We start from the raw sequence: 24,537 nt of genomic DNA, 5'->3' as shown, positions 1-24,537 counted from the left end.
TCTGCTTCAGCATCCTTCTCATCCCACAAACATCCCTCCAAGCGGGAGCTACATGGAGCTGACATGACCCCAAGACCCAGAGAGGGTGAACCCCTACCTAGAGTTGCCAAGGAGACCCCTGTGACCCCAAGAGTCTAGCCCAAAGCCCAGGCTGTTACGATTGGGTCTGGGGCGGGGGCTGGGCTTCTCCCCACATGCCCCAATTCTGGCTGACCCCTTGTCAGAGGAAGAGCAGCTTCCCAGAGACGGAGGAGAAGGTGCGGAGGCTGAAGCGGAAGAATGCCGAGCTGGCGGTCATTGCCAAGCGCCTGGAGGAGAGGGCCCGAAAGCTGCAGGAGACTAACCTGAGGGTGGTGAGGATGGGAGGCCACTGGATGGAGGCTGGGCCACCAGGGCAGAGGGGTGCCAGGGCAGTGGGGCTTGGACATCATGGACTCTTAGTACCCAGGGATGCAGGAACCCAGCGGCTGAGGTGTAGGAAGGGCCAATGCCAGTCAGGTTAGGGGGCTGGGGGCTTCTGGAACCACAGGAGGGAGAGAAAGGCTGGGCGGTGGGGTCCTGGGCAGGGAGAGCAGAATTCTGGATTGCCAGTGCTGGCACTGGCAGCTGCCTCCTGCTGCGCTCATCTCTGGGTGCAAAGCTGGTGGGGGCAGGGACAAGACCCATCACACTGGCAGCCCTCAATTAGCAGCATCCTTTGGGCCTAAGCTAGGAGGTGGAGTTAACCCTTTCACTCCCGCTTGAGGATTGGAGGGAAGGGGTCAAGCGAAGCTTGGTAGATCCAGACTCAGGGTGGAAGCAGGTGAAGGCCACATTTCAAAGGTGTTCATCCCTAACCCCTCCTTTGGGAGGAGCTGAGAAGTGGGAGAAGTGCCCCAGCTCTCAGATGACCATTGGCCTTACCCCACCCCCGGCCAGGTGAGTGCTCCCATGCCCAGTCCAGGGGCCAGCTTGGAGTTGTGCCGGAAGGCCCTGGCGCGCCAACGAGCCCGGGACCTCAGTGAGACAGCCAGCGCCCTGTTGGCCAAGGACAAGCAGATTGCTGCCTTGCAGCGGGAGTGCAGGGAGCTGCAGGCCAGGCTCACCCTGGCGGGCAAGGTGCGAAGAGGCCCTGGTCACCCCTTCTGGCTCAGCCCTACCTACCTAGGGCCGCCGGCCTGGCGGTGCGGGATGCGGACTGAGATGTTAATGAGATGCAAATAAAGCGAGCAGGTGGAGGCTGCTGGGAGTAGGTTCCCCTGGCAACGGCCCAGGTGGGAGCGGGGACCGGGCGCCTGAACCGAAGGGGGTGGAGCCGTGAGTCCCAGACCTGGGAATTTCTGGGCTCCAGGTTTCGGGCTGCAAGCCAGTGGGCCTGGCTGTATGATCTCACGCATAACCTCACACTGGGGTGCAGAGATCCTCACAAGGCATTGAGCACAGTGCCGAGCACACCGCGAGTGCCCAGTAAACGAGCTCCCGGGAGTGTTTGCACACGGGCGAGCGGAAGCATGGGGCTGTGGAGGCATGCATCTGCGACCGGGCATAGATGCATGGGGAGGGTGCGCACCTGCCCGCGCCCGAGGGCCTCTGCGGTCCGGCGGAGGGCGGGCTCAGCTGGGGACGGCGCGGGGCTGGTCGGGGTTAGGCCCGACTCGGCTCCCGGTCCCCCGACTCCAGGAGGGCCCCCAGTGGCTCCACGTGCGGGACTTCGACCGGCTGCTGCGCGAGTCCCAGCGGGAGGTGCTGCGGCTGCAGAGGCAGATCGCCCTGCGCAACCAGCGGGAGCCGCCCTCGCCGCCCCGGCCCCCGGGCCCCTCTGCCCCGGCCAGAGCAGGGGAGCCCGCCCCGGGGGCCCCGGGAGAGGTGAGCGCCGACGCCAGGGCAGGTGTGTAGGTGTGCGGAGAACGGGGTGGGAGCGGCTCCGGGATCTCCCCCCTCCCCGTGCACCGCGCTCAGAGCCCCGACGAGAAGGTGGCGGCGCGCGCACGGCCCGGGCCGGGTACTCGGCCCGGCCTCCCAGGGCTCGTACCTGCGCCGCGCGCGCCCCCGGGGGCTCGGGCTCCCCTCTCCGCAGGCCTGAGGCCGGTGGCCCGCCCCGCCGCCCCTGCCGCGCCGCCAGTGGTACGGCCCGGCCGCAAATCCCCGGTTGCCCTGGCAGCCGCCCGGGGCCCAGCCCGCGCCGCTGCCTCCCGCCGCAGCCGCAGCGCGGGGACGCCCCCTTCAGCGCCTGCCCGGTCCGTCAGACCCGGCCCGGCTCCCCGGGGGGCGGCGCGGTGTCCTCCCCTGCTCCAGGTACGGGCGACCCTCAACGGGCGTCGGGCTTAGGCGGCCCCTGACCCGAAAGCTGGGGACCCCGCTCCAGACCTCCGTAACTTAGAGGTCTGGCTCCTCTCCATCCTCTGTCCTGGGCGGCACCTGGGTCCCCCTCCTTCCGGGAATAGGGTAGGGAAAAGGGATTTGGCCCCTCTGCCTGGTCCAGGGAGGGAGCATCACTCATCAAGACCTGTCCTCCAGAGTTTGCACGGATGAATAACCGGGGCGTGCCCCATAGGGTGGGCTTGGGGAAGCTGGGAGGAGGGTCTGAACAGGTTTGTAGGCGCTAGGCCAAGACTATGGATCCATAACCCCTAGGTCTGGGGACACCACCTCCCTGGGGGCCCAGGCAGCCTCCTAGTTCTCTGCCAGTCACTGAAGGACACCCAGGACAGTTATTGAGTGCAGAGCACGGCTGCAAGCTAAAAAGGGAAAGCTTTGGCCTGGATAGAGGACCCATCTCCCAGGGCAATCATGGGTCTCTGGATCTCAAAGCACTCAGGATCAACTGGAGACAGGGGGAGGGAGCAGACAGCACCCCTTCCTCTTCCTGGGCAGGGATCTCTTTGCTGACTGTGAGATGGGGTGGGAACCCCCCTCGGACAGGCTGGGGCGGGGGCAGGCTGCCCTGAGGCCTTGCCCTCAGGTGCCAGCCCACTGCCCCTGGCCATTTGCAGGCCACACCCCAGGAGGATGTGGAAAACCCAGCTGTGGACCTAGGGGAGCCAGAGAAACAGCACAGGGTGCAGCAACTGGTAAGACCCAGGTTTAGGTGCTGGAGGAGACCCTTTATGGGTGGATCTGCCTTCCTCTGTGAGGAGCTTCTTTCTGATTCCACAGGAATCGGAGCTCTGCAAGAAGCGGAAGAAATGCGAGAGCCTGGAGCAGGAAGCCCGGAAGAAGCAGAGGCGATGTGAGGAGCTGGTGAGCTCTGTGGGGCTTTGGAAGGCCGGCTCCTTGGATCCATCAGGCCCACCAGGTGGAGGGCCCCCCCAGAATGCCAGTTCCTTCTCTCCTGCCCCGAAAGCACACTTTCCCTCCTGTTCGGCGGGGCTTCCCTTTCCTGGCTGATGCAGGTCCCAGGAGGGGGCCGGCAGGGTCCCACGTGTGCGTGCGTGTGTGGGGAGAGGAGGAGGTGGGTGCTGGGACCCTCCCTGGAGCTCCCCTCTGGTCCTGCAGGAACTGCAGCTCAGGGCAGCCCAGAATGAGAATGCCCGCCTTGTGGAGGAGAACTCTCGGCTCAGTGGGAGAGCCACAGAGAAGGAGCAGGTAGCAGCTCTGCTCAGGTCCTGCCAGTGCCCCGTCCCCGGGCAAGGCGCTGCCTCTGCCAACTCCCCAGTTCGGGAGCGCACAGAGCATCCTGGGGGTGGGGGTGCTGGGGGCAGGGCTCACACTCTCTTCTCCCTGCACTCCCCCCTGTCCAGGTGGAGTGGGAGAATGCAGAGCTGAGGGGCCAGCTCCTGGGGGTGACGCAGGAGAGGGACTCAGCCCTTCTCAAGAGCCAAGGCCTGCAGAGCAAGCTGGAGAGCCTGGAGCAGGTGCTGAAGGTGAGGACACTGGCAGGTGGGGGAGGGCGGCACGGGGCGAAAGAGGGATGGCAAAGCATGTGCCCTGCGTGGGGCGCGGGGGTGTAGGGCTGAGTCCCGGCGCCCGCGGCCCTTTCCTTCTCTAGCCGCAGTTTCCTTTTTAACAGAGTGTCTGGAACACATGGTGTCTGAGGCGCCCTCATCTTAGATCTTCCGTAGACAGTAGAGCAGGGCTCGGGCCTTGACGCAGGCTCTTGCGTTTCAGCACATGCGGGAGGTGGCCCAGCGGCGGCAGCAGCTGGAGGTGGAACACGAGCAGGCTCGGCTCAGCCTGCAGGAGAAGCGGGAGGAGGTCCGGAGGCTGCAGCAGGTGGGGGCGGCATCTGGCGGGGTGGAAGCGTGGGGGGCTGCCATACCCCAGCTGTAGCTTCTCGACCCTCATCCAGTGTAGGCATTTACAGAGAAGCCCTGGTGACTCAGACGGTCAAGAATCTGCCTGCAATGCAGGAGACCCAGGTTCCGTCCCTGGGTGGGGAAGATCCCCTGGAGGAGGGCATGGCAACCCTCTCCAGTATCCTTGCCTGGAGAATCCCATGAACAGGAGAGTCTGGGGGGCTACAGTCGGTGGAATCGCAAAGAGTTGGACACGACTGGGCAACTAACACTATCTAACACACTGTGTGCCAGGCCCTGCGCCAGGCCCTGGAGGGACTGTGAGGGGCAAAGGCCAGGTCCCTGACCGAGCAGCACGTAAACAGATTCACGCGTGAGCTGATTTCAGGCATTGACAAGTACAGTGGGGAAAGTTACCGGGCTGATGCAACACAGGGTGGCGGGGATGGGGTGAGGGGCCTCTTCAGCGAGCTTGGCAAGGAAGGCCTCTAATACCTCGAGGGTCAGAAGGAGCCAGCTGACGAACACTCAGGGGAAGGGGTATACTCATGCCGATGCTCTGTGGTGGGGAGAAGCTTGAGGGGTACAGACCAGTGTGGTTAGCATGTGGTAGGATGGACAGAACGGCAGGAGCAGGCAAGAGCCAGATCGCATCAGACTTTCAAAGTCAGGGGAGAAGTTTGGGTATTCTACTTTCTGAGTTGTTTGAAGCCATTGAAAGGTCCCGAGCAGGGGAGTGGCATGGTCTGATTCGTCATGTAGAGGGTCGCTTCAGCAGCACTGCAGACGATGGACAGGGATGTGGGCACAGAAGCAAGGCATTCAGGTGTTGGGTGGCCACAGGGGTCCAGATGGGAGATGATGTCTGCCTGGGTGAGAGTATAACCCATGGTGGGGAACAAGTGGGCAGATCCGAAGTACACTGTGGACAGAGAATCGACAGGACTCACTGTGGGCTTCTGATTGAGTGTCTCGCGCTTTCACCCAAGTGCTGACTACATGGATGGTTGGGCCTTTCACCTGCCAGGAGGGAGGGATGACGGGCAGCAGGTTTGCGAGGTCGGGCATCCCGAGTTCTGAGTTCCGTTTCGGCCAAGTTTGGGTTGTGTGTTAACCACCCTAGTGGAGAGGCCCACAGACAGCTGGACTTGTGAGTCTTGGGTCTTGGGGAAGTTGGTCTTGGAGACAGGTTTTGGAGTATTCAGTGCATCTGGTCCTGCGACTAGATGAGAGTCTAGCGAGAGAGTGACCGTGGGCCCAGCACTGTGCCCTGTGGGGCCCTGACACTCAGAAGGGGCAAAACACGAGCTGGCAGAGAGCATCAAGAGAGACAGGAGGAGAAAGAAAAGCCCGAGGGGGAGGGTCTGGGAAGCAGGAAACAGTCCCAGGCCCCTCTTCTCGGCCCCTTTGCCTTTGGACTCGAGGTGCCATTCAGAGAGGGTACAGTTCAGAATGGGAACCGGAGGGAGGCATCCACAGCCCCTTCCCAGCCCCCTTTCCTCTCCTTTCTCCTCTTTCGTCCTGCCTACCCTCCTCCCTCGATCCCACCCCAGTCCTCACCCCTCTCCTCCAGCATTTGCCTCCTCCCACCTGTAGGCCCAGGCGGAAGCCCAGAGGGAACATGAAGGCGCTGTGCAGCTGCTGGAGGTAGGGTCCCTGGAGGTGGCCACCTGTGCTTCTAGCTGAGGGGAAGGCTGGGGCGGTTCAGAGAGTGCTGCAGGGGGTTGCCTGGGTGTGGGTGGGGGTGTGGGCTTGCAGGAAGGGTCCCTAAATGCTCTGGGGGCTGGGGCGATCCCCTCTACCTTTGGCCCTGAAATGTCTTTCCAGTTAGCACTTGCTTAGTCGGTCCAGGGAGCTGACTGAGCTGTGTCCACTTGGGCCCCTCTCACCCTCTCTGGGTAATGCCCCCGGGTAAGAGTTCTAACCTTTCCTCTGGGCTTTTCTTTCCCACCGCAGTCTACCCTGGATTCCATGCAGGTACAGCCTCCTGATCCCCCACCTCCCTGGGGAGCAGGGGCAGGGGGCTCTCCCTAACACCCCTCCAGGCTAGCTGAGCTGAGTCTCCTCCCTCAGGCCCAGGTGGTTCCAGCCCTCCTGTCCAATGACAGGGGTGTGACTGGTCGCAGGCTGAGACTCTGTAGATGGGCTGGAATTCTCACAGGACATGTGGGCCCCCCTCCCCCGCCCCGGGCCCAGACTTGCCACTGTGCCTGGCACACACAGGCCCTGCCCATCTCTGAAACCCAGACCCTGAGACCAGGAGGAGGTTCCAAAGACAGCCAGTCTGACCCATGACCCCCTTGATGGGGACTCTCCTGATCCTTGAGGAAAACTCCTGGGAGTTGGCTCACTCCTATCCCAATGATGTCCCGAGCTCCTGGGGTCTCTGGGGACGACTCTGAGGGCAGGGACGTGGGTTACTGGCTGTGGGAGGGTGATGAGCCACGGAGTGGAGAGAACCCCTGAAGTGATACTGTGGTGGTGATGGGGTGGGGCGACCCCTTTTGGCCCAGAAAGAGCCACCGCCTGGGGCACAAGGCTGGGCTGGAGGCAGGGTTGGGAGTGACAGTGTCCCGCGGTGCCGGATCTCGACCCTCAGCCACCTGATGTTGGGGCAGCCGGGCGGCCAGGCTGAGGGTTCATGCCCAGCCCTGGGGCCTGGGCGGGCGTGATCTGAAGTGGGGCTGTGTGGAGATGGCATGGGCTGGCCTAGGCAGCTCTGTGGCCTGGTGGCTCATCCTGTGTCTCGGCCCAGGTCCGGGTCCGGGAGCTGGAGGAGCAGTGCCGCAGCCAGACCGAACGCTTCAGCCTGCTGGCGCGGGAGCTCCAGGCCTTCCGCCTGCACCCCGGCCCCCTGGACCTTCTCACCTCCGCCCTTGGCTGCAGTGCCCCAGGGGACCGCCCGCCACCCCCCTGCTGCTGCTGCACCCCGCAGCCCTGCCGCGGATCCAGCCCCAAAGGTGAGGTAGACCCCTAGTGCCATCAGCCTGGTGTTATTGTCCCAAGCGGAGTTCAGGGTCAGAGAAGGCTAGCAGCTCACCCAAAGTCACATGGCAAGTTAGAGCCCGTTCTGGCTTGACCCAGGCTCCAGGTCGGGGGTGGGAGGGAAATGACTGAGCCCACTGGAGAATCTCAGGTAGCTGCTCCTCCCCCTCCTCTGTGGTCCTGGCTGGGAGGTGGGCACCAGGAGTCAGTGGCTGGCTGTGTGGGCTGGCGAGGAGCCAGCTGGGCATCGGTCAGATCAGGTGGTTCCGGCTCACTCACTCAGGGAGTGATGCTGCTAAAGCTCTGTGGGCCGTGTGTCCTAGGCTCTGAGACAGGGGCGTCCACTACACCTCATCGAGTTGCTCTAAGGATGCTGTGAAATAATATGTGTAAGTCTCCTCCATCTCCACTTAGTAAGCTCCCCCAGGCTTTCCCTTCTTGTGAGGGAACTTGGCCATGGAGGGCCTGATCGCTAGCTCCAAGAGAACGCGTGGTCACTGGTCACTCCTCGGGACACTGACCCCCAAGGCCACGTGTCATCTTTCCTCTAGACGTTGACCTCCCACCGGCCTCCCCGGGGCGCTGCACCCCAAAGTCTTCTGAGCCTGCCGCTGCCACCCTTGCTGGGGTCTCCCGAAGGACGCCGGCCAAGAAGGCAGAGTCTCTGTCCAACTCCTCTCGCTCTGAGTCCATCCACAACAGCCCCAAGTCCTGCCCAACCCCCGAGGTCAGTGCTGGGGAGGGGTCTGGGCTCCAGCTCTGCTTAGGGGGGGCAGGTGGACTGAAGGGGTGGCCCAGGAGCTTGGGGCTGCTGACCTGTGTGGGGGGTCTAGCCAGGGCCCAGAGGAGAGGGGCCTGTGGTTTCCCCCCGGCCTGTCCAGCCTGCTGGTCCTGCCTGCCGTCACTCCTCAGGGGCTACCCAGCACATCCCTCTGGGGCCCAGCAAGGCCCTAGAGTCTTGGGCTGCAGGGAGGGAGACCCTTTGGGGCCAGGACCCACATAACGAGGCTGGTGGTGAGAGTGTCCGTGGCAGAAGCCGGTGGCGCTGTGAGAAGGGGCAGTGGATCTGGGATTGAGGTCCCAGCTGTGTCTCAGGCAGGTTGCTGACCCTCTCTGGGTTTGGGTTTCGCTGTCGTCTGAGTTTTGAACTAACAAGCCTGCCCGGTGAGGTTGTGGGGAGGATGATGTGAAAACAACTCAAGGACGGTACCTCCCGCCGTGTGGGGCACGCAGTAGATGCTTAACATATGGCAGCTGGTATTACTGCCAAGTTCTTTGGTATCACTCACAACCTCAGCCCTCTCTCTCTCCCTCCCAAACCCAGAAAGTGTGGAGGCGGGGGCGGGATGGGGGCGTCCGGAGCAGCCCTGCAGCCTTGGGTGTGGGAAGCGGCGGCCTCTACCGTCCCCTTGTGGGCAGGAGTGGAGGTGCTGGCTTTGGGTGCCCCTGCTTGCCCTGGCAGTACCTCTGTCGCAGGGACTTCTCAGCCCCTTCTGCCCGTTTGCTTCCAGCTAGAGTGCTTTATTGCAGTTTTTTAACCTTAAGGACACAGACTGTCATTGGGCGCCCCCTCACCGCCCGCCGCCAGAGTGGCTGCCCCCTCTCCGCTGGGCACGGTGGTCTCCTTTACTGAGCTGGTGCAGCAGAGGCCGGGCTCAGGGAGGGGTCACCGTGACCCCTCTCCTGTGACCCCCGCCTCTGGGCTCCACCAGGCCCCGAGGGCTGACGTCCTGCTTTAGAAAGCGTCAGCGGAGCTCACGGCCACTGGCCTTGGCCAGCATCTGCTGTTTCTCGTCTCAGGGCAGCGGGGCCTCCCCCGCCGGGTCTGCGGTCGGCCCCTGGGTCCTGGAGAGGACGGGCCCTTTTCTGTTTGCCCTCAGGTGGACACGGCCAGTGAGGTGGAGGAACTGGAGGCGGACAGCGTCTCGCTGCTCCCAGCATCGGCAGAGGGCGGCCGGGGCGGAGCCAGGGTCCAGGTCTTCCTAGCTCGCTACAGGTGGGCCCTGACCCCTGCGCCCCGGCCGTCTGGCATTTGGGGTGCGTGGGGGGAATGAGATGGTGGGGGTGTGGCGGGGGTCATGATGGGAGAAGTCATCTTCGTCTCCTTGGGCTGGGGTGGGTGCAGTGGGCGCTCCCCGTGGTTAACGGTGGACAACAAAGTGTCCCCAAGGCCAAGCGACTGGCGGGGAGGAGACAGGATGTCAGTCACGATCCCCTCCCTCCGGGCCTCTCCGCAGCTACAACCCCTTCGAGGGCCCCAACGAGAACCCAGAGGCTGAGCTGCCGCTGACCGCGGGCGAGTACATCTACATCTATGGCAGCATGGATGAGGATGGCTTCTTTGAAGGTAGGAGGTGGCGGGGACCGTCCCATCCACATGTTTGCTTTGAAGCTCCTCTTCCCAAAGCCCTCCACCTATCTGCACCCTCTGAGCCCACTGTCACTTCTCAGACTCGGCTGAAAGGCATAGAGAGACCCAGTGGCCTGTGGGGACAGGGCTCTGCAGGCAGCTGGTCTGACTCCGCATCTGCCCCGTGCAGGACAGGACAGGGCCCAGCACAGTCCAGAGGGCAGACCGAGCGTCACAGGGAATTTCGGCTAAATTCACTTTTCTGTTGGCAGACAGGGCATGGCAATCGTGAGCACTAGTGACCTCAAGGTCAGGCACGTGGTGTATAGATCTGATGCTGAACCCAGTGAGTGTGGGGAGGAGGGGTCGGAGTCCAGGGCCCAGTAGAGGGTGTCAGCAAGTGGTCAGCAGTTGCCAGGGCCCAGGCAGGGCTGCACTCCAGGGCGGTTCTGCAGTGCCCAGGGCAGTTCTGTGGTGCCCGTGGGGCGATCAGGTCACCGAGGCAGACACCGTGTTACTGACTGGGCAATAGGGCAGGGCCTGGCAGACTCTGCAGGGTGCCCTGGCTGGGCACCAGGCTGTGTCCTTTCACAGCATGGAGGACAGTGGTGTGGAGACCAGGATGAGGGGTGGAGAGGGCAGGGCGAGAGCTGCAGTGGTGTCTGGGGATTCAGCAAAGTGCTCAGGTCTGGGTCTGTATCACCCAAAGCTTTGGGTTTGTGGGGCCTGCTCAGTCTCTCCTCCTGGGGCCCCATGCCTGTAATCTGAGCAGGTGCTGGGAATGATGGAAAACAACTAAACTCTCTCTAGGGATGGACGATGGAGAGAAGGTTTAAATAGCTCCCAGAAAAATGGCATTTTTAATGAGAGAAAAAAAAAAATCTAAACACCAACTCTGTCCAATCCCATGGACAGAGGGGCATGGCAGGCTATAGTCCATGGGGTCGTAAGAGTCGAACACGACCTAGCAACTAAACCACCGTCACCACCAGCAAGAACATAAATGTTAGCTAACCACAAGGTGCTAGGATTTGAACTATGCAAGCCAGGATAGCTGGGAAGGCATGCAGACAGGTGGGTGTCAGACACGCTGTTCCTCATCTCATCTGTGTCTGACCCAACAGCTGCGCTGCTCTCAGCCCCAGGGGCTTCCAGACCGTGAGCCTGACTGTGGCCCCAGCCCCCGCGCCAGCCTTGCAGGGCTGCGGACCTGCTTGGTGTGATGGTCCCACTCCCGTTAGCATCACACCCCACAGTGTTAGTACCTGGATGAATTTCTTAGTGCCGCCGTAAAAAAATTTCCACCACCTCGGTGGTGGCTTAAAGCAACAGAAATGTGTCCTTCCACAGTGCTGGAGGCCAGAAGCCTGTGCAAGGTGTTGGCAGGGCCACCGTGCCCACGGAGGCCCTGGAGATTCTGCTCCTTGTCCCGTGCAGTTTCTGGGGGGTCCAGTTGTTCCCTGCTTGTGGCCGCATCACTCCGGTCCCAGCACCTGCAGTCACGTCACCTCCTCCTCTGCTCTCAGAGCCTCTCCTTGTGTGTCCTCTTATAAGGACATTGTTATTGGATTTAGGGCCCACCCAGATAATCCAGGGTGATCTTTATCTCAAGCTCCTTAAAATTGCAACTGTGAAGACACTTTTGCTGTATTTACAGGGTTCAGGGTTTAGGATATGGACATATTTTGGGAAGGCCACCTTTCAAGCCACTACTTACGCTGTTATCTAACTTATTCAAAGTCTCTTTTTGTTTCTTTTCATTTTCCTAGTTTTCTCCCCACTCCTAGCCTAAGTAGAGAGAGATGATGTTGGCGAAGCTCCCACGTCCTCCTGCCTCTCAGGACTGCCTACACCCACCCCTGGCCCTAAACCTGGCCCTTGTTCCCCTTTCTTCCCAAGAAGGCCCAGCAGCTGCCAGCTCCTCTGTGCCCTGGAACTCTTTTTCCTTTTCCCAAACTAGCTGTGATTTGTCCAGGTTCTTTGATCCTTGACATCCCATGAACAAACAATAAGAAATGTTTTATAATGTTCTGTTACCAAGTGTTCAGGGGAGCTGGTCCATTTCCTGCAAGGGCTGTCAGAACTGACTGACAGGCCCCTCCCTGGTGGTCCGGTGGTTAAGAATCTGCCTTGCAGTGCAGCGGATGCGGGTTTGATCCTTGGTTGGGGAACTAAAATCCCACATGCTTCGGATCAACTAAGCCTGCACACTCTAGCTAGGGAGCCTGTGTGACACAAATACCCTGCCTGCTGTAACCAAGACTGACGCAGACAAATAAATGTTCAAAGAATAACTGACTGCCAGTCATGCTCCCAGACCCAGGCCTGCTGTGGATCTCAATGCCTTCTAGAACCCACAGGGGGCTCTTTCCTCTGGCATGAATGTCTTTCATCTCTCAAGATTCCTGCCTTTCTTCTAGCCAGACAGGACCTCCCTCTCTCTTTGAGGATGTCTGCTTTCCACACAGGAAGGTTGAGGGGTGCCCTTGCCCTCACTCCTCAGACCCATGTAATATGAGAGTTTTCAAACAGACAGAAAAGTTAAATTGTAAAACGAACACCTAGGTACTCACCACCTGAATTCAACAATTATTAATATTTTGTCATAACTGCCTTTTCCCTGTGTGGGTTAAAAATAGGATTGAAAAGCAAGTTGTTGACAGATGATACTTTATTTATTTTTAAATGAATGGATTAATTTCCCCTACACTGGGTCTCCGTTGCAGTGCATGGGCTTTCTCTAGTTGAGGCGAGAGGGTAGCGCTTATCTTGTTGCAGAGCATGGGCTCTAGGAATTTGGGCTTCAGCAGCTGTGGCGCACGGGCTTGGTTGTTCCGATGCATGTGAAATCTTTTCGGGCAAGGGATCAGACCCGTGTTCCCTGCGCTGGCAGGCAGATTCTCAACCACTGTACCACCAGGGAAGTCAGACACACAATGTTTTACCTAGACATGCTTCCGTGTGCATCTCTGTAGAACCTGGACATCCTTCGTCCCTGCAGCATCACCTGGGAGCTTGTTCAAAATGCAGAATCTCAGCCCTCTTCAGACCCAGCTGAGTTACAATCTGTATTTTAACAAATCTCTAGGTGATTCATCTGCCCGTTAAAATTTAAGACGCCTATCCTATCCTATAGTACTGTTATCACACCAGTGAAAATTAACGATAATTTCCCAGTCCACATCTTGACTGCCCTTTTAAAAGTGCTAACAGGTGAATCACATGCTCCGGATCACTCCCCAAGCCTTGCTACAATGCATTGATTGGGCTGTGTTTTTCTCCGCCTCCTCTCCTGTCTTCCCCTCCCCAGGGGAGCTCATGGACGGCCGGCGGGGCCTGGTCCCTTCCAATTTTGTTGAGCGTGTGTCCGACGACGACCTGGTGGCCTCCCTGCCTCCGGAGCTGGCTGACCTGTCCCACAGCTCAGGCCCTGAGCTCAGTTTTCTGAGTGGCGGCGGAGGCGGCAGCAGTAGTGGGGGCCAGAGTGGCGGGGGACGCAGCCAGCCCCAACCGGAGGACGAGGCAGCCGGGGAGGCGCCCAGCCCGAGCCCCCCGCCCGAGGGCCTGGGGGAGCCCCCTGCCGTGCCTTACCCCCGCCGTCTGGCTGTCCTGAAGCAGCTGGCCCACAGCGTGGTGCTGGCCTGGGAGCCGCCTCCTGAGCGCGTGGAGCTGTGCGGCTACCACGTCTGTGTGAACGGGGAGCTGCGGCAGGCCCTGGGGTCCGGGGCTCCCCCCACGGCTGTACTGGAGAACTTGGACCTACAGGCGGGGCCCCTCCGGGTCTCTGTGCAGGCCCTGACCAGCCGGGGCGGCTCCGACCCTCTGCGCTGCTGCTTGCTGCTGGGGGCCCGGGCCCGCATGGCTCCTAGCCAGCTGCGGGTCCATCGGCTGACCGCCACATCTGCCGAGATCTCCTGGGTGCCCAGCAACAGCAGCTTGGCCCACGCCATCTACCTCAACGGGGAAGAATGTCCCCCCGCCCGCCCCAGCACCTACTGGGCCACCTTCTGCCACCTGAGGCCTGGTACCCTCTATCAGGCCCGAGTGGAGGCTCAGCTCCCCCCTCGAGGGTCCTGGGAACCAGGCGGGGAGAGGCCAGAGCCACTGGCTGCCACCCTGCAGTTCACCACGCTGCCAGCAGGTAGGTGGGCGTGGGCGCCGGTGCCTGGTGTGTGTAAGCCCCCGGGGAGGTCAGGCTTAGGAGGGTGGCCCCAGGGGGACACTGGCTGCTACTTGCATCTTCAGGGAAGTGGCAGAGTGGGCTGTCCTCTCTGGCGGGAGTGCTCCAATCCTGGGTCTTGTGCCCCTCCCCTAGGCCCACCTGATGCCCCCCTGGATGTGCAGGTCGAGCCGGGGCCTTCCCCTGGGATCCTGATCATAAGCTGGCTCCCGGTGACGATCGATGCGGCCGGCACCTCCAATGGCGTCCGGGTCACAGGCTATGCCGTTTATGCTGATGGGCAGAAGGTACGGCCTGGGGGTGCCCACCTGTACCCTGGGAGCGGGGTGTGGGTCTCTGCCCTCTCCCCTACCATGGGAGTGGAGCGTGGGTCTCTCCCCTCTCCTGTACCCTGGAAGTGGGGCGTGGGTTTCTCCCTTCTCCATGCTGAGAGGCCTTGTCTCCCCGGCCTGGTATGGAGCTGCCCGCCCCAGGCATCTGGGCACTGGGTAGCAGGTTGGTTAAGAGCATGGGCTTTGTTAGCCCATGGACTAGGACTCTGGCCCTGAGGCCCTGTGGCCAGGAGGCTCAGATGAGACCAGGGACCCGAGGGTGCGGCTCCTGGCACAGTGCCAGTGGCCAGTGGGGGCATCACTGCAGCCCCCCTTTCTCATGCTGTGCCCCCCCTAGATCATGGAGGTGGCCTCGCCCACGGCGGGCAGAGTGCTGATGGAGCTGTCACTGCAGCCCCCCTTTCTCATGCTGTGCCCGCCCCCAGATCATGGAGGTGGCCTCGCCCACGGCGGGCAGAGTGCTGGTGGAGCTGTCACTGCAGCCCCCCTTTCTCATGCTGTGCCCCCCCCCAGATCATGGAGGTGGCCTCGCCCACGGCAGGCAGCGTGCTGGTGGAGCTGTCGCAGCTGCAGCGGCTGCAGGCGTGCCGTGCGGTGGCCGTGCGTACCATGTCGCCCCATGGCGAGTCGGCGGACTCCCTCCCCGCTCCCGTCGCCCCCGCCCTGGCTGAGGCCTCCTGGCCGGCCAGGATCCCCTGCACCTGCCCACAACCGAGCCTGGAGGCCAAACCACCCCTTGCTCCAGCCTCCCTGGGGCTGGGGGACCCCAGTTCTCTCCAGTGCCCCAACCCCTGTGGAGCTCAAGAGCCCCCGGGTGCCCCCCAAGCCAGCCCTCCCAGAGAGACGGCAGGAGGATCCTCAGAGGAGCCCCCAGTGCCTGTCTCACAGGTACCCGGCCGGGGAGGAGGGCGGCTGGCGGAGGCTGGGAGGAGGGTCTGGGCTCGGGGTGGGGGGCCCTCCCTCAGTGTCTGCCGTTCCAGGAGCAGGCTGGGGCAGCTGTGCTGGGTGCCCCTGGGGATGGGAAGGCCAGCGAGCACGCCTTGGGAGAGTGCGTTCCTGGCCCTGCCACCTCCGTGGCCAAGGAGGACGCTGAGCAGACCACGGAAGAGGCCCGCCTGGCACCTGGTGCCACCCAGGGAGTGTTGGCCCAGAGGCTGCCCTGTGCCCAGGCCTGCCGTGGAGGAGACGCAGGGTCCGGGCTGAGGCCCAGGGCGGAGGTACGGGGCTGGGGGCACCCTGGGCCACCGCGAGGAGTCGAGGGCCTCCTCCCTGCCTCTGCCAGCCCAGAGCTGGTTGCCCACTCTGCCCCGCTCTTGCTCTGCTCTGTGCTGTGTGTCTTGCTGTTTGCATTTGCCGCTTTGTCTTCCAGGTTTCTTTCCCCGCCCCGCACGGTGCCTGTGCCCCAATTTGGGGGCATGCCCCTCTCTCCTTCTGCAGGGGGACCCCCCCCATTCATCCTGGCTGGGGCTGACCCTGTCGGAAGGTCCCTGCGTGCCCTTGCTCACCTCCCCGCCGTCCTCCCACGTCTGGCCTTTTGCAGGAGGATGCGGCCGAGCTGGGGGTCCGTCCGGGGAACTCCCGTGTGGACCAGGGCCGCAACTCAGATCTGTCAGACATCCAAGAAGAGGAGGAGGAGGAGGAAGAAGAGCTGGGTGTCAGGACCTGTTCCTTCCCGAAGCAGGTGGCTGGCCACAGCATCAGGGGGCAGGGGACCAAGGTATTGGGGTGAGGAGGGGCTGGGGGCCCCTCAGGTTCCTGTGGCCTCCACCCCCGGAGTCAGCGGCTGCTCTGGTGTGCCAGCAGCATTCTCAGTGTGCGGTCTGGGCTCTCTGCTAGGCGGCAGCTAGGAAGTAGCTCGGGCCTGGCCTCGACCCTCCTGAAAAGGAAGGGGGGACCGAGGCACCCCATTCTGTAACTTCTCCCACTCAAGCCTGCTTGATGCAGTGCCCTCTGAGAGCCTCGCGGTGCTGGGAGCTTCTGGGGAGGGGCTGGAAGGCCCCCCGCCATCTCAGGCCTGGCCTGCTCCCCGACACTCAGCCCCTCTGGACACCCCATTCTTGGGCGGGCTCCTTAGTGCTCCCCGTGGCCCGGCCCTGGACACACTGTGTGGCTCTGGGCCAGACTCTCTCTCTGGTCTTCCTTCTTAGAGGGAGGTGACCAGGGTTGGGGGGGTGGGCTTTGGGTTACCTGAAACCCCTGCCTTTCTTTGAGGGCAAAGGTCACAGCTCTGTCCTTTCCCCACGGACCTCTCTTCCCTGCGCCCGTCCCCCGACCCCCAGCCCCAGCCCCAGCCCGACCCCTTCTGTGAGACCGACAGCGACGAGGAGATCTTGGAACAGATCCTGGAGCCACCCCTTCAGCACTTCCGCAGCAAGAAGCTGTTTAGCATCCCCGAGGAGGAGGAGGACGAAGAGGAGGAGGAGGAGGCCGGGGAGGCCAGAGAGGCCGCACAGGAGGAGAAGGGGCCCGGGGCAGGCTCTGCGTCCAGAGACCCCGGCCCGCCTGCATCCCTGCCTCCGGGGCTGGGCTGCGACGGCGCGCGACCCCGCGGACCTGGCCTCTGCGCTTCGTCCGCCCAGCCCTGCAGGGCTGGGGACCGCCCGGAGGACCCGCTGGGACTGGTCGGTGGCGGCAGCTGGAGGAAAGGAAGTGGCTCCCCCGAAAAGCCCCCTGGCCGCAGGCGGTCCCCGGATCCCCGGGAACACTGCAGCCGGCTTCTCAGCAACGGCGGCGGCGGGTCCCAGGCCCCCGGCCGAGCACCCGGCCCTGCGCGCGAGAGGGGCGGCCCCGCGGCGGCCGAGGGCGCCAGGGCTCCGCAGGACGCAGGCGGGAGGGCGCGGCCCGCCCCCTCGAGGAAGTGCCCCCGGGGCCGGGCCCCAGAACCGGAACCGGGCCTGGCCAGCTGCCTCTCCCCCAAGTGCTTGGAAATCAGCATCGAATATGACTCTGAGGATGAGCAAGAGACGGGCAGCGGGGACATGAGCATCACCAGCTCCGGCTGCCCTGGAGATGGGGAAGCCTGGGGTGCAGCCCCTGTGGGAAGGCCCAGGGCACCTCCGAAGTCCGGTTCAGGCCCCCACCCCTACCCGTACTGCCCGGCCTGGGAGAAGGGGGAGCTGGAGCGGAGAGGCCGCAGTGCGACCGGCAGAGCCAAGGAGCCGCCTCCCCGGGTCCGTGCCCTCTCCCTGCCCGGGCAGCCCCCTGCCTGCCGCCGCCTAGTGGCCCTGCTTGCTGCGCACCGGCCGCTCCCATTCCACGCTGCCGCCTCCATCTGCAGAGGTGGGGTGGGGCCTCGGGGCTCCCTCACCTGCCTCCTCCCACCCACATTCCACTGCTTTGCTGCTTCTGCCGATGGATCGGAACTGGGATGCACCGATGTTCTGTGGCCATAAGTCGCCCATTGCTGCCAGCAGGCCCCCTGCCTTTGGGGCAGGTGACCCTTTCCTCTGCTTAGCTAGTGACAGCTTCAGGACCCAGCCTGCGATGTCCATCATCGCCCAACCCCGACACCGAGAAGAGGCCCTCCTCTCACACGCTCCTCGGCCAGCTCTCAGATCTAAACCCTAGTCCCTCTACTGCACTCATCTGCTAAGGTGGCCGGAGCCGGGGCCTCCCCTCCTGCCCTTCCTCCCCCCGTGGGGGTGTCCGATGGCTCCAGGAGAGGAATGTGTGTCCCTGCTCTGCTGTGCTGTTGCCGCTGCCGGGGCAGAGCTGGGGGGAGCGCTCGTGGGACCCTGCCCCTGCTGAGGCGCCCATCAGAGGGGTGGTGCCTCACTCCTGCTGTCTGTTGCCCTCTCTTTGCAGGCAGCAGAGTCTGGGGAGCCCAGAGGGCTGGACAGCCCAGGGCGGAGCGGCTCCCAGCGGAGAGGGGCCCGGGCCCCCAGGCCCGGCTCCACAGAGCTGGGTGAGCCTCTGCGGGGGCTGGGCCAGGCCAAGGGGCCTCTCCCGCCTCCTTGGCCAGAGTTGATTGCCGTTTCTCCTGTGCAGCACCCACGAGGAGCCCTCCAGAAGCAGCCCTGGCCCTCCGGGACCTCCCCGTTAGGGTCTTTGTGGCTCTGTTTGACTACGACCCCGTGTCAATGTCACCCAACCCTGATGCCGGGGAAGAGGAGCTCCCGTTCCGGGAGGGCCAGATCCTGAAGGTGACTGACTCGCTGTCTGGTCCTGCTCCCTCCCTCCTTTCCTGCCTTGTCCTGGAGGGGTCATAGCCACACCCGGGTGGGAGCACAGCTTCTAGAGCCAGGTGATGTGGAGTGGGGTCGCGACAGTGCCACTTTGAGCTGTGAAACCTGGAGTAGATTCTTTCCTTCGGGCCTCATGGGTAAGGTGAGGATCGTGTGAGTGTCTGCCTCACAGACTTGTTTGAGGATTAGAGGATTCAGTACCCACAGAGCGCTGAAACTGCCTGGCACGTGGCACAGCGTGATACTGCTGCTGTTAGCATGATGGCCTCTACTGAGCCTCCAAGGATTTCCTGAAGACTTTGGGCTAAAACTCTGAGGTCAGGGAGATCCATTCTGGGGTGGACTGGGGAAATGGACGTGCAGATAGTGAGTGATGATCATACGGATAGAGCTGTTTTCTGTCATCCCTCTGATCCTTCTTGGCTATTTCCCCTTATTTCCAGTTCCATGAAAGGTACAGCATTCTTCTGCAGTCCCGAGTCGGGGGCGCTGTGGGCTCGGGGTGCAGGGAGCACGAGGAACTGGCCTGCTGACACAGCTAGTCTGTTCTGCCTCCAGGTGTTTGGAGACAAGGACGCAGATGGCTTCTACCGGGGTGAGGGTGGGGGCCGGTGGGGCTACATTCCCTGCAACATGGTGGCTGAAGTGGCCGTAGACAGCCCTGCAGGGACACAGCAGCTGCTCCAGCGGGGCTATCTGTCCCCAGAGGTTCTCGCTGAGGGCTCAGGTATGACCTGCTCCTGCCCCTCGCCCACCGCACCCCACCCCAGTTCTGACTTAACAGCCCCCAACCCCAAGTAATTTGGATGTCGGAAGCGGCCAGGGTATTTGGTTGCTCCAGAGACTGGCAGACTCACTGGGGCCCTCAGGGACTCGGGCCCACATGGCTGCAGTAGTGAGCTTGCCACGTGGATTGGGGGCCGCTGCAGGGGGACTGGCCGTGTATTTTGGATCCTGGAGGTCGGGGATGGGAGGGGAAGAATGGCCTTAGAGGCTTGAGCGCAGGAACCCCAGCACAGCCCCAAGAGGAGACCAGAGCCACTGTCCGCCTCGCTCCCTCACCTCCGTTTCCCTCTAACGTCCGCTTGCCTGTCTGTAGCAGGGAACGTCCCCTTCATCTACTCCACAGCCCGCACCGCCGGGCCTCCCCCCAAGCCCCGCCGCTCCAAGAAAGGTGGGTGTGAGCCTCTTCTCCAGGACCCTTGAGGATGAGGAGGGAGGCGGCGGGGGCACTGCCTGGCTCTTGGGACACACATACGGGGTCTGTGTTGAGCAGGTGGAGGGAACCAGCCGCACCTTCACCCACAGCCACGCGTCCCATGGGGAGCTTCACTGTAATGGGGATGGGCAGTGGTTTGCCGGAACCTCTGTTCTAGAAAGCGTCCTTGTCTCTTATGTCTCCTGCATTGGCAAGCGGGCTCTTAACCCCTAGTGCCACCCGGGAAGCCCCATTCCAGAAAGCACCTGGCTGTAAATTCTGTGCAACCTGGAGCAAGTCACCGACCTCATCTGGCCCTTAGTTCACTGTAAAGACCACAGGGCGGGTCTGCTCTCGGGCTGATGGTCCTTCTGCATCTCTCCCTGTGTGAGGCTGAGCATCCTGCCTGTCCCGCACCAGCTCCCCCGCCCCCCGCCTTCCCCTCCCCTCCAGGGGCAGGGCTCAGAGGCCCCTTCTCTCCGAAGCAGAGTGTGCAGGGGGCCACAGCTGCTGCAGAGGCGGCAACCTGGGTCGGCGGGTCTCCAATGCTGAGGACAGGAGAGGGGTGGGAGTGCCTAGAAAGAATCCTGACTTGTCTTCTCCTCCCCCTCCAGGGCCCCCCCAGCTGGCCTCCTCTGCTGGCCTGAAAGCTCCCCATTCCATGGTGGCCGCATTTGACTACAACCCCCGGGAGAGCTCTCCCAACATGGATGTGGAGGTGAGCCCCTTCGGAGCCCAGCCAAGGCGGGGTGGTGACGGTGCCTGCCCCAGCCTGACTCCTGCCTCGTGGTCTCTCTGTAGGCAGAGCTGCCCTTCCGGGCGGGGGACGTCATCACTGTGTTCGGGGCCATGGACGATGACGGTTTCTACTATGTGAGGGCATGGGGTGGGGGTGTGCCCAAGGGGGCTCTCCTGGAGCCGTGGGGGGAGCCCGGTTCCTGATAGAAGCCCAGAGGGACGGGCCGGTCACCTTCCATGATGGGGACGTCGACCCCAGGCTGCCCCCCCCGGGGCTTCAGGGTCCAGGGGGTGCTGTTCAGGTCCCTTCTGGTCTTGTCTCACCCACATCTCCTCCCCAGGGGGAGCTGAATGGACAGCGGGGCCTGGTTCCATCCAACTTCCTGGAGGGCCCTGGGCCTGAGGCAGGAGGCTCAGACAGGGAGTCTGGGGCAGCCCCGTCTGAGGGCCAGGTCAGTGAGGACCCAACTCAGCAGTTAGGTCTCTACGCTGCGTCGTGGGAGGGGTGCAGCCGCGTGCTATGGTCCAGGTGCCCACGGTGCCCAGGAGGGGGTTGTGCGCACAGCCAGAGGGAACCCAGCCAGGGTGGCTCCCCCTGCCCCTGCCCCCAGCATGTGGCCTTCTGCGCAGTGGGGCAAGGCCGAGACCTTGATCCCCAGCTCATCTGACCCGGCTGTCCACACCCCCGGCCAGTGCAGGGGAGGTCCCCCTGGAAAAGGACCCTTGAGCCTCCCACACCTCTCGCCATCTCAGCCCCTGTCACTGGGACCCTCCCTGCTCCCCTGCTTCAGCTCCCCGGCTACCAGGTGCTTTTTAAAGCCAGACGCCCCGCAAGGCCCCAATTCCTGGGTGGGTGGAGTACACTTACTGGCTCCCAGGGCAAGAAGAGGGTGAGGGGCCAGGCCCCGGCCAGAAGGCCCTGGGCCTCCATCTGCGCCAGTTCCAGAGTCAGGGGCTGTGCACGTAGGACCTAGTGACCCGGGCGAACTGGAGACTGGGTGGAGAGCGCGCGGTCTGCCCGTAACGCGTCTCCTCTCTTTGTTCCCTGTTCTTCAGAGAACGAGGAGGAGGAGAGTCCAGTGCTAGATGGAGATAGATTTATGTAGAGAGAGCGACATGTAAGTGGGGACTGACCCCCCGGGTCCACGTCGCCCTGTCCCTCGTCTCGCCATAATCAGGCGGCGCTCCTTGTCTCAGACACGGGAGCCCCACGGGCTGGTCCACCTTCTTCCAGGAGCAGGGGAGGGAGCTCTTGCCATGAGCCCGCTTTGGAACTCGGATCAGCCCCTCCCCTTGCCTTCTTCAGGGCAGTGCCAGCTGCCTTAGGAGTACACGTCATCCCAGTGTGTACTGTCCCACGTTAGCTGACTTCATATTCTATAGCACATGTGGCTCATAGAATGCTGTGTGACATCCACACTGTGGCTCATCGGTGTGTTATGATACTATATGAGTATGGTATGGTATTATAATATTGGGATTATTATTGGTGACAGAAGAATGATACAATGCCACCAGTAATAATAGTCTCCATCTCCCCACCCTTGTCCTCTGTATCATGACCTCTTAGGGGCATCAGAGGCATGATTTTATGTCCCAACTTTCCATTTTCTTGCTGGGAGGCGGGTATAAAAGGGGAGGTTTAAATAGTTGGAGTCAAGCCATTCATTTCTGGGGCCCCTCCGTGTGTGTCCCCAGCAAGCCCTCCCTCCCAGGAGCCCTGGGCGGGAGTGGTAAGGGCCTCCACTCTCCTCCCCACCCCGGCCAGCCATCAGCCCTGGCTAGTTGGAAAGAGACTCTTTGACCTCTGGGTGCTGCCCTCCTCCAGGGGATCTTCCCGACCCCAAGGATCGAACCCACGTCTCTTATGTCTCCTGCATTGGCAGGTGGGTTCTGTACCACTTTCACCACCTGGGAAGCCCCCTCTGGGTGCCAGCAGACCTCTTTGCGGGCAGCCCTGCCAGCTCACCAGGGCCTTAGGTGGAGGTGGGCCCCAGGCTGGGCACCTGGCACCTGGGCTCTGTGATTGGTTCTGTCAGTAGACCGCCAGGCCCTGGTGGAAGCAGGGGTTTGAGGAAGGGAGTAGGGGGCAGGGGTGGAGAACACATAGGCTGGCAGGACCTGACTGGGCTATACCAGGCACCGGAGGTCACAGAGGGGACGTGGGAATTCAGCGGGTGGGGGGACGCTTCCTCGTGGCTCTCTTGTTTGTCTGGCCCCTGATTTTAGGCCACTCACAGCACAGTCTGGGTGGGCGTGTGGCAGAGGGAGCCGCTCATGGTGGCACATAGAACAAGGAGGTTCTGCAAAGGGGACATGCTAAGGGCAGGGAGGGGTGGGCAGGGAGCAGCTCTCTCTGGAGAGAGCGCGCGGTGAGTGTGAGTGCCTCTGGCCCTGCCTCCCTGCAGCCCTCTCTGGGGCCATCCAAGGAAGAGTTTCCACCTTCCCCGCTGTGGAGCGGGCACTCCTCCCCTCCCTGAAGGCCCTCGGACACCGCGTGGGCCTGCTTCTTGTCTGTGCGGTGGTGCAGGAGCCACCTTCCCTGGAGTGTCTGGCTCCTTCCAGCATCCCTGTCCTTGCTCTCCCTTTGGCTGGGAGGGGATGACGGGGTGTTGGAGCACCCATCCCAAGGGTCAAATACAAGGGCTCTTGAGCTCCATCAGCCCAGCATCCTGCAGAGAGACCCAGGGGGGCGGGGTTTCGCCCCTGTCCAAGAGAACTGAAACAGAACTGAGCCTCCTCGTCTGTCCCTTCTGACTCCCAGCTCCATGCTCCCCCAGCATCGTGCCCTCTTGGAGCTCTGCATGGGGCAGTGGCCGGACCGTGGGTTCTGGTTCGTGCTTCTGTGATGACCTGGGGGCTGCGGGCTCCTGAGATCGTGGGGTAAAGGAGGCAGGGTGGGGTGGGAGTCAGGCCTTGACCTTGCCCCTTTTCTGTCACTTTCTAGGACTGGGTCAGCTCAACCCAGGGGCCCTCAGCGCCTCCAGGCTGGCCCTGTACTCCTGGCCCTCGCTGCTTCCCCGAGGTTGAACCGGGGTTGCCACAGGGCCCAAGCAGGAAGGTGTGGGTTCTCCTCTCCAAGGGAAAGCAGCTCCTCAGGAAACTGGGCTCGGGGAAGAAGGAGTGATGCTGTGGCCAGACCGAGGCCCCAGCTGCGCGGGGAAGACCCTGGACTCTGGTTCTCCCAAGTGAGTGCCGTGGCGCTGGGACAGGACTCAGACTCAGTGAAGGTCAGAGCTAGAGGAGCGGCTGGTCCTCTGGATGGGCATCGTCTTCTTACAGGCAGGGACCCTGAGTCCCGGCGCAGGAGCAAGTCCAGGGGCTGAGCACCTGGTCACACAGACTTGTCACTCCTGGTTCAGCCATCAGCGCCTGGTGTCCACCGCGCTATGCTAGTCCCCTCTCGGCCTCCACACGCCTGACTCGGGGAGATCCTGTTCCGACGGCGTGGGCCATCCTCTTGTCTTCCCTCCCTGAAGGAAAGTTTGCACTGGATTCTGCGGAGCCCCCATTGGGGCGGAGCTGTGTATATAGATGTACATACTCAGTGCCTCAGCCCAGCTTCCTCCCTCTCGCTTCCACCGCACAGGCCCCGGAAGGAGAAAGGCCAAGCCAAAGTGGGCCTAACCCCGCCCATAGCGCCCCTCCGCACCCCCTGCCAGCCGCCCTCCTGGCCGAGAGACCCGGGGCCAGTGGGCAGAAAGCAGGAGTTGGGTTTGCCTTATTTTTCTCATCGGATTCAACTTCTCTTTTGCATCATTTTCCTCTGGCCCCTGTTAGAGTCTGGAGGCTGGGGGAGACGACAGATTTATGCAACTATTTTCATACATTCCCTGTTCAGAGTGGGGTGGGGGTTTGTCCCCCCACTCCCCTTAGCACCCCTCCCCTCACACTGTGGCTGGGTGAGTGTCTCTGCATGTTTCCATTGCTGTGGTGGGAGATTGTTTGAACTCCTACCCCCACCTTGGTCTCCAGGGGGTGTGGAATGGTGAGGGCATTTGTTTAAAAAGACATTTTATTATAATAAAGTCTATTTTCACAAAACCCATGCTGGGCTCTACCTGGGATGAAGGACTCCTGAGGGGTGGGTCATGGTAGGCTTTGGACTCCACTTTAGAATCCAGAAGTTAACATCTGAGGGTGACCTGGGGTAAAACTAATGAATACCAAGATCAAGCAGCTCTGGAATTGTTTTCTCAAGAAGGTTTGGGGACTTGCTGACTTCCTGGTCACCGGGTCAGGTGTTGAGAGTTGGGTCAGGATCCTGGAGGAAGAAAGAGACCTGGGAAGGGGGTGCGGAGACAGGAGGAGAGAAGGCACCAGTTTCAAGGTGGGGGACTGAACTGACTACACACC

The 24,537-nt window shown here is 62.2% G+C and overlaps 1 protein-coding gene across 12 annotated transcripts; it reads left to right on the top strand.

The window, feature by feature from the left end:
* Positions 1–1,486: 1,486 nt before the first annotated feature.
* On the top strand, positions 1,487–24,227 carry TSPOAP1 (TSPO associated protein 1). 12 transcript variants are annotated; one of them, XR_016035444.1, is made up of 28 exons: positions 1,488–1,845; positions 2,973–3,050; positions 3,136–3,219; positions 3,475–3,564; positions 3,720–3,842; positions 4,087–4,191; positions 5,811–5,861; positions 6,171–6,191; positions 6,970–7,174; positions 7,751–7,926; positions 9,080–9,195; positions 9,437–9,546; positions 12,860–13,690; positions 13,865–14,016; positions 14,575–14,949; positions 15,042–15,278; positions 15,602–15,778; positions 16,341–17,231; positions 17,866–17,965; positions 18,049–18,203; positions 18,804–18,972; positions 19,345–19,419; positions 20,058–20,161; positions 20,245–20,316; positions 20,523–20,633; positions 21,238–21,299; positions 22,010–22,067; positions 23,129–23,258. XR_016035444.1 is itself a non-coding variant. In XM_088828622.1 (27 exons), the coding sequence occupies exons 1-26, from the start codon at positions 1,507–1,509 to the stop codon at positions 21,265–21,267; spliced, it is 4,974 nt and encodes a 1,657-aa protein (XP_088684748.1). In that variant the 5' UTR covers positions 1,487–1,506; the 3' UTR covers positions 21,268–21,299; positions 23,129–23,269. The 12 variants fall into 12 exon arrangements, 10 of the variants coding, with proteins under 10 accessions (XP_088684748.1, XP_088684743.1, XP_088684746.1 ...); XR_016035443.1 differs by having other exon boundaries at positions 21,950–22,067; XM_088828622.1 differs by lacking the exon at positions 22,010–22,067 and having other exon boundaries at positions 1,487–1,845; positions 19,348–19,419; positions 23,129–23,269.
* Positions 24,228–24,537: the final 310 nt, after the last annotated feature.

This window comes from Moschus berezovskii, chromosome 20 (genome assembly GCF_049115385.1).
Source record: "Moschus berezovskii isolate FMDL1 chromosome 20, NW_MosBer_1.0, whole genome shotgun sequence".
NCBI lineage: Eukaryota > Metazoa > Chordata > Mammalia > Artiodactyla > Moschidae > Moschus > Moschus berezovskii.
Note: the sequence above shows the minus strand (reverse complement) of the source record. Positions and strands in the feature narration are given on the sequence as shown.

Bases quoted from the DNA above. Each gene is read 5' to 3' on its own strand.
- TSPOAP1 (XM_088828614.1), top strand. From the start codon at position 1,507: ATGCATCTGCGACCGGGCATAGATGCATGGGGAGGGTGCGCACCTGCC. The intron at 13,691-13,864 runs GTAGGTGGGCGT...CCCCTCCCCTAG, and splicing joins GTTCACCACGCTGCCAGCAG to GCCCACCTGATGCCCCCCTG. The intron at 14,950-15,041 runs GTACCCGGCCGG...CTGCCGTTCCAG, and splicing joins CCCCAGTGCCTGTCTCACAG to GAGCAGGCTGGGGCAGCTGT.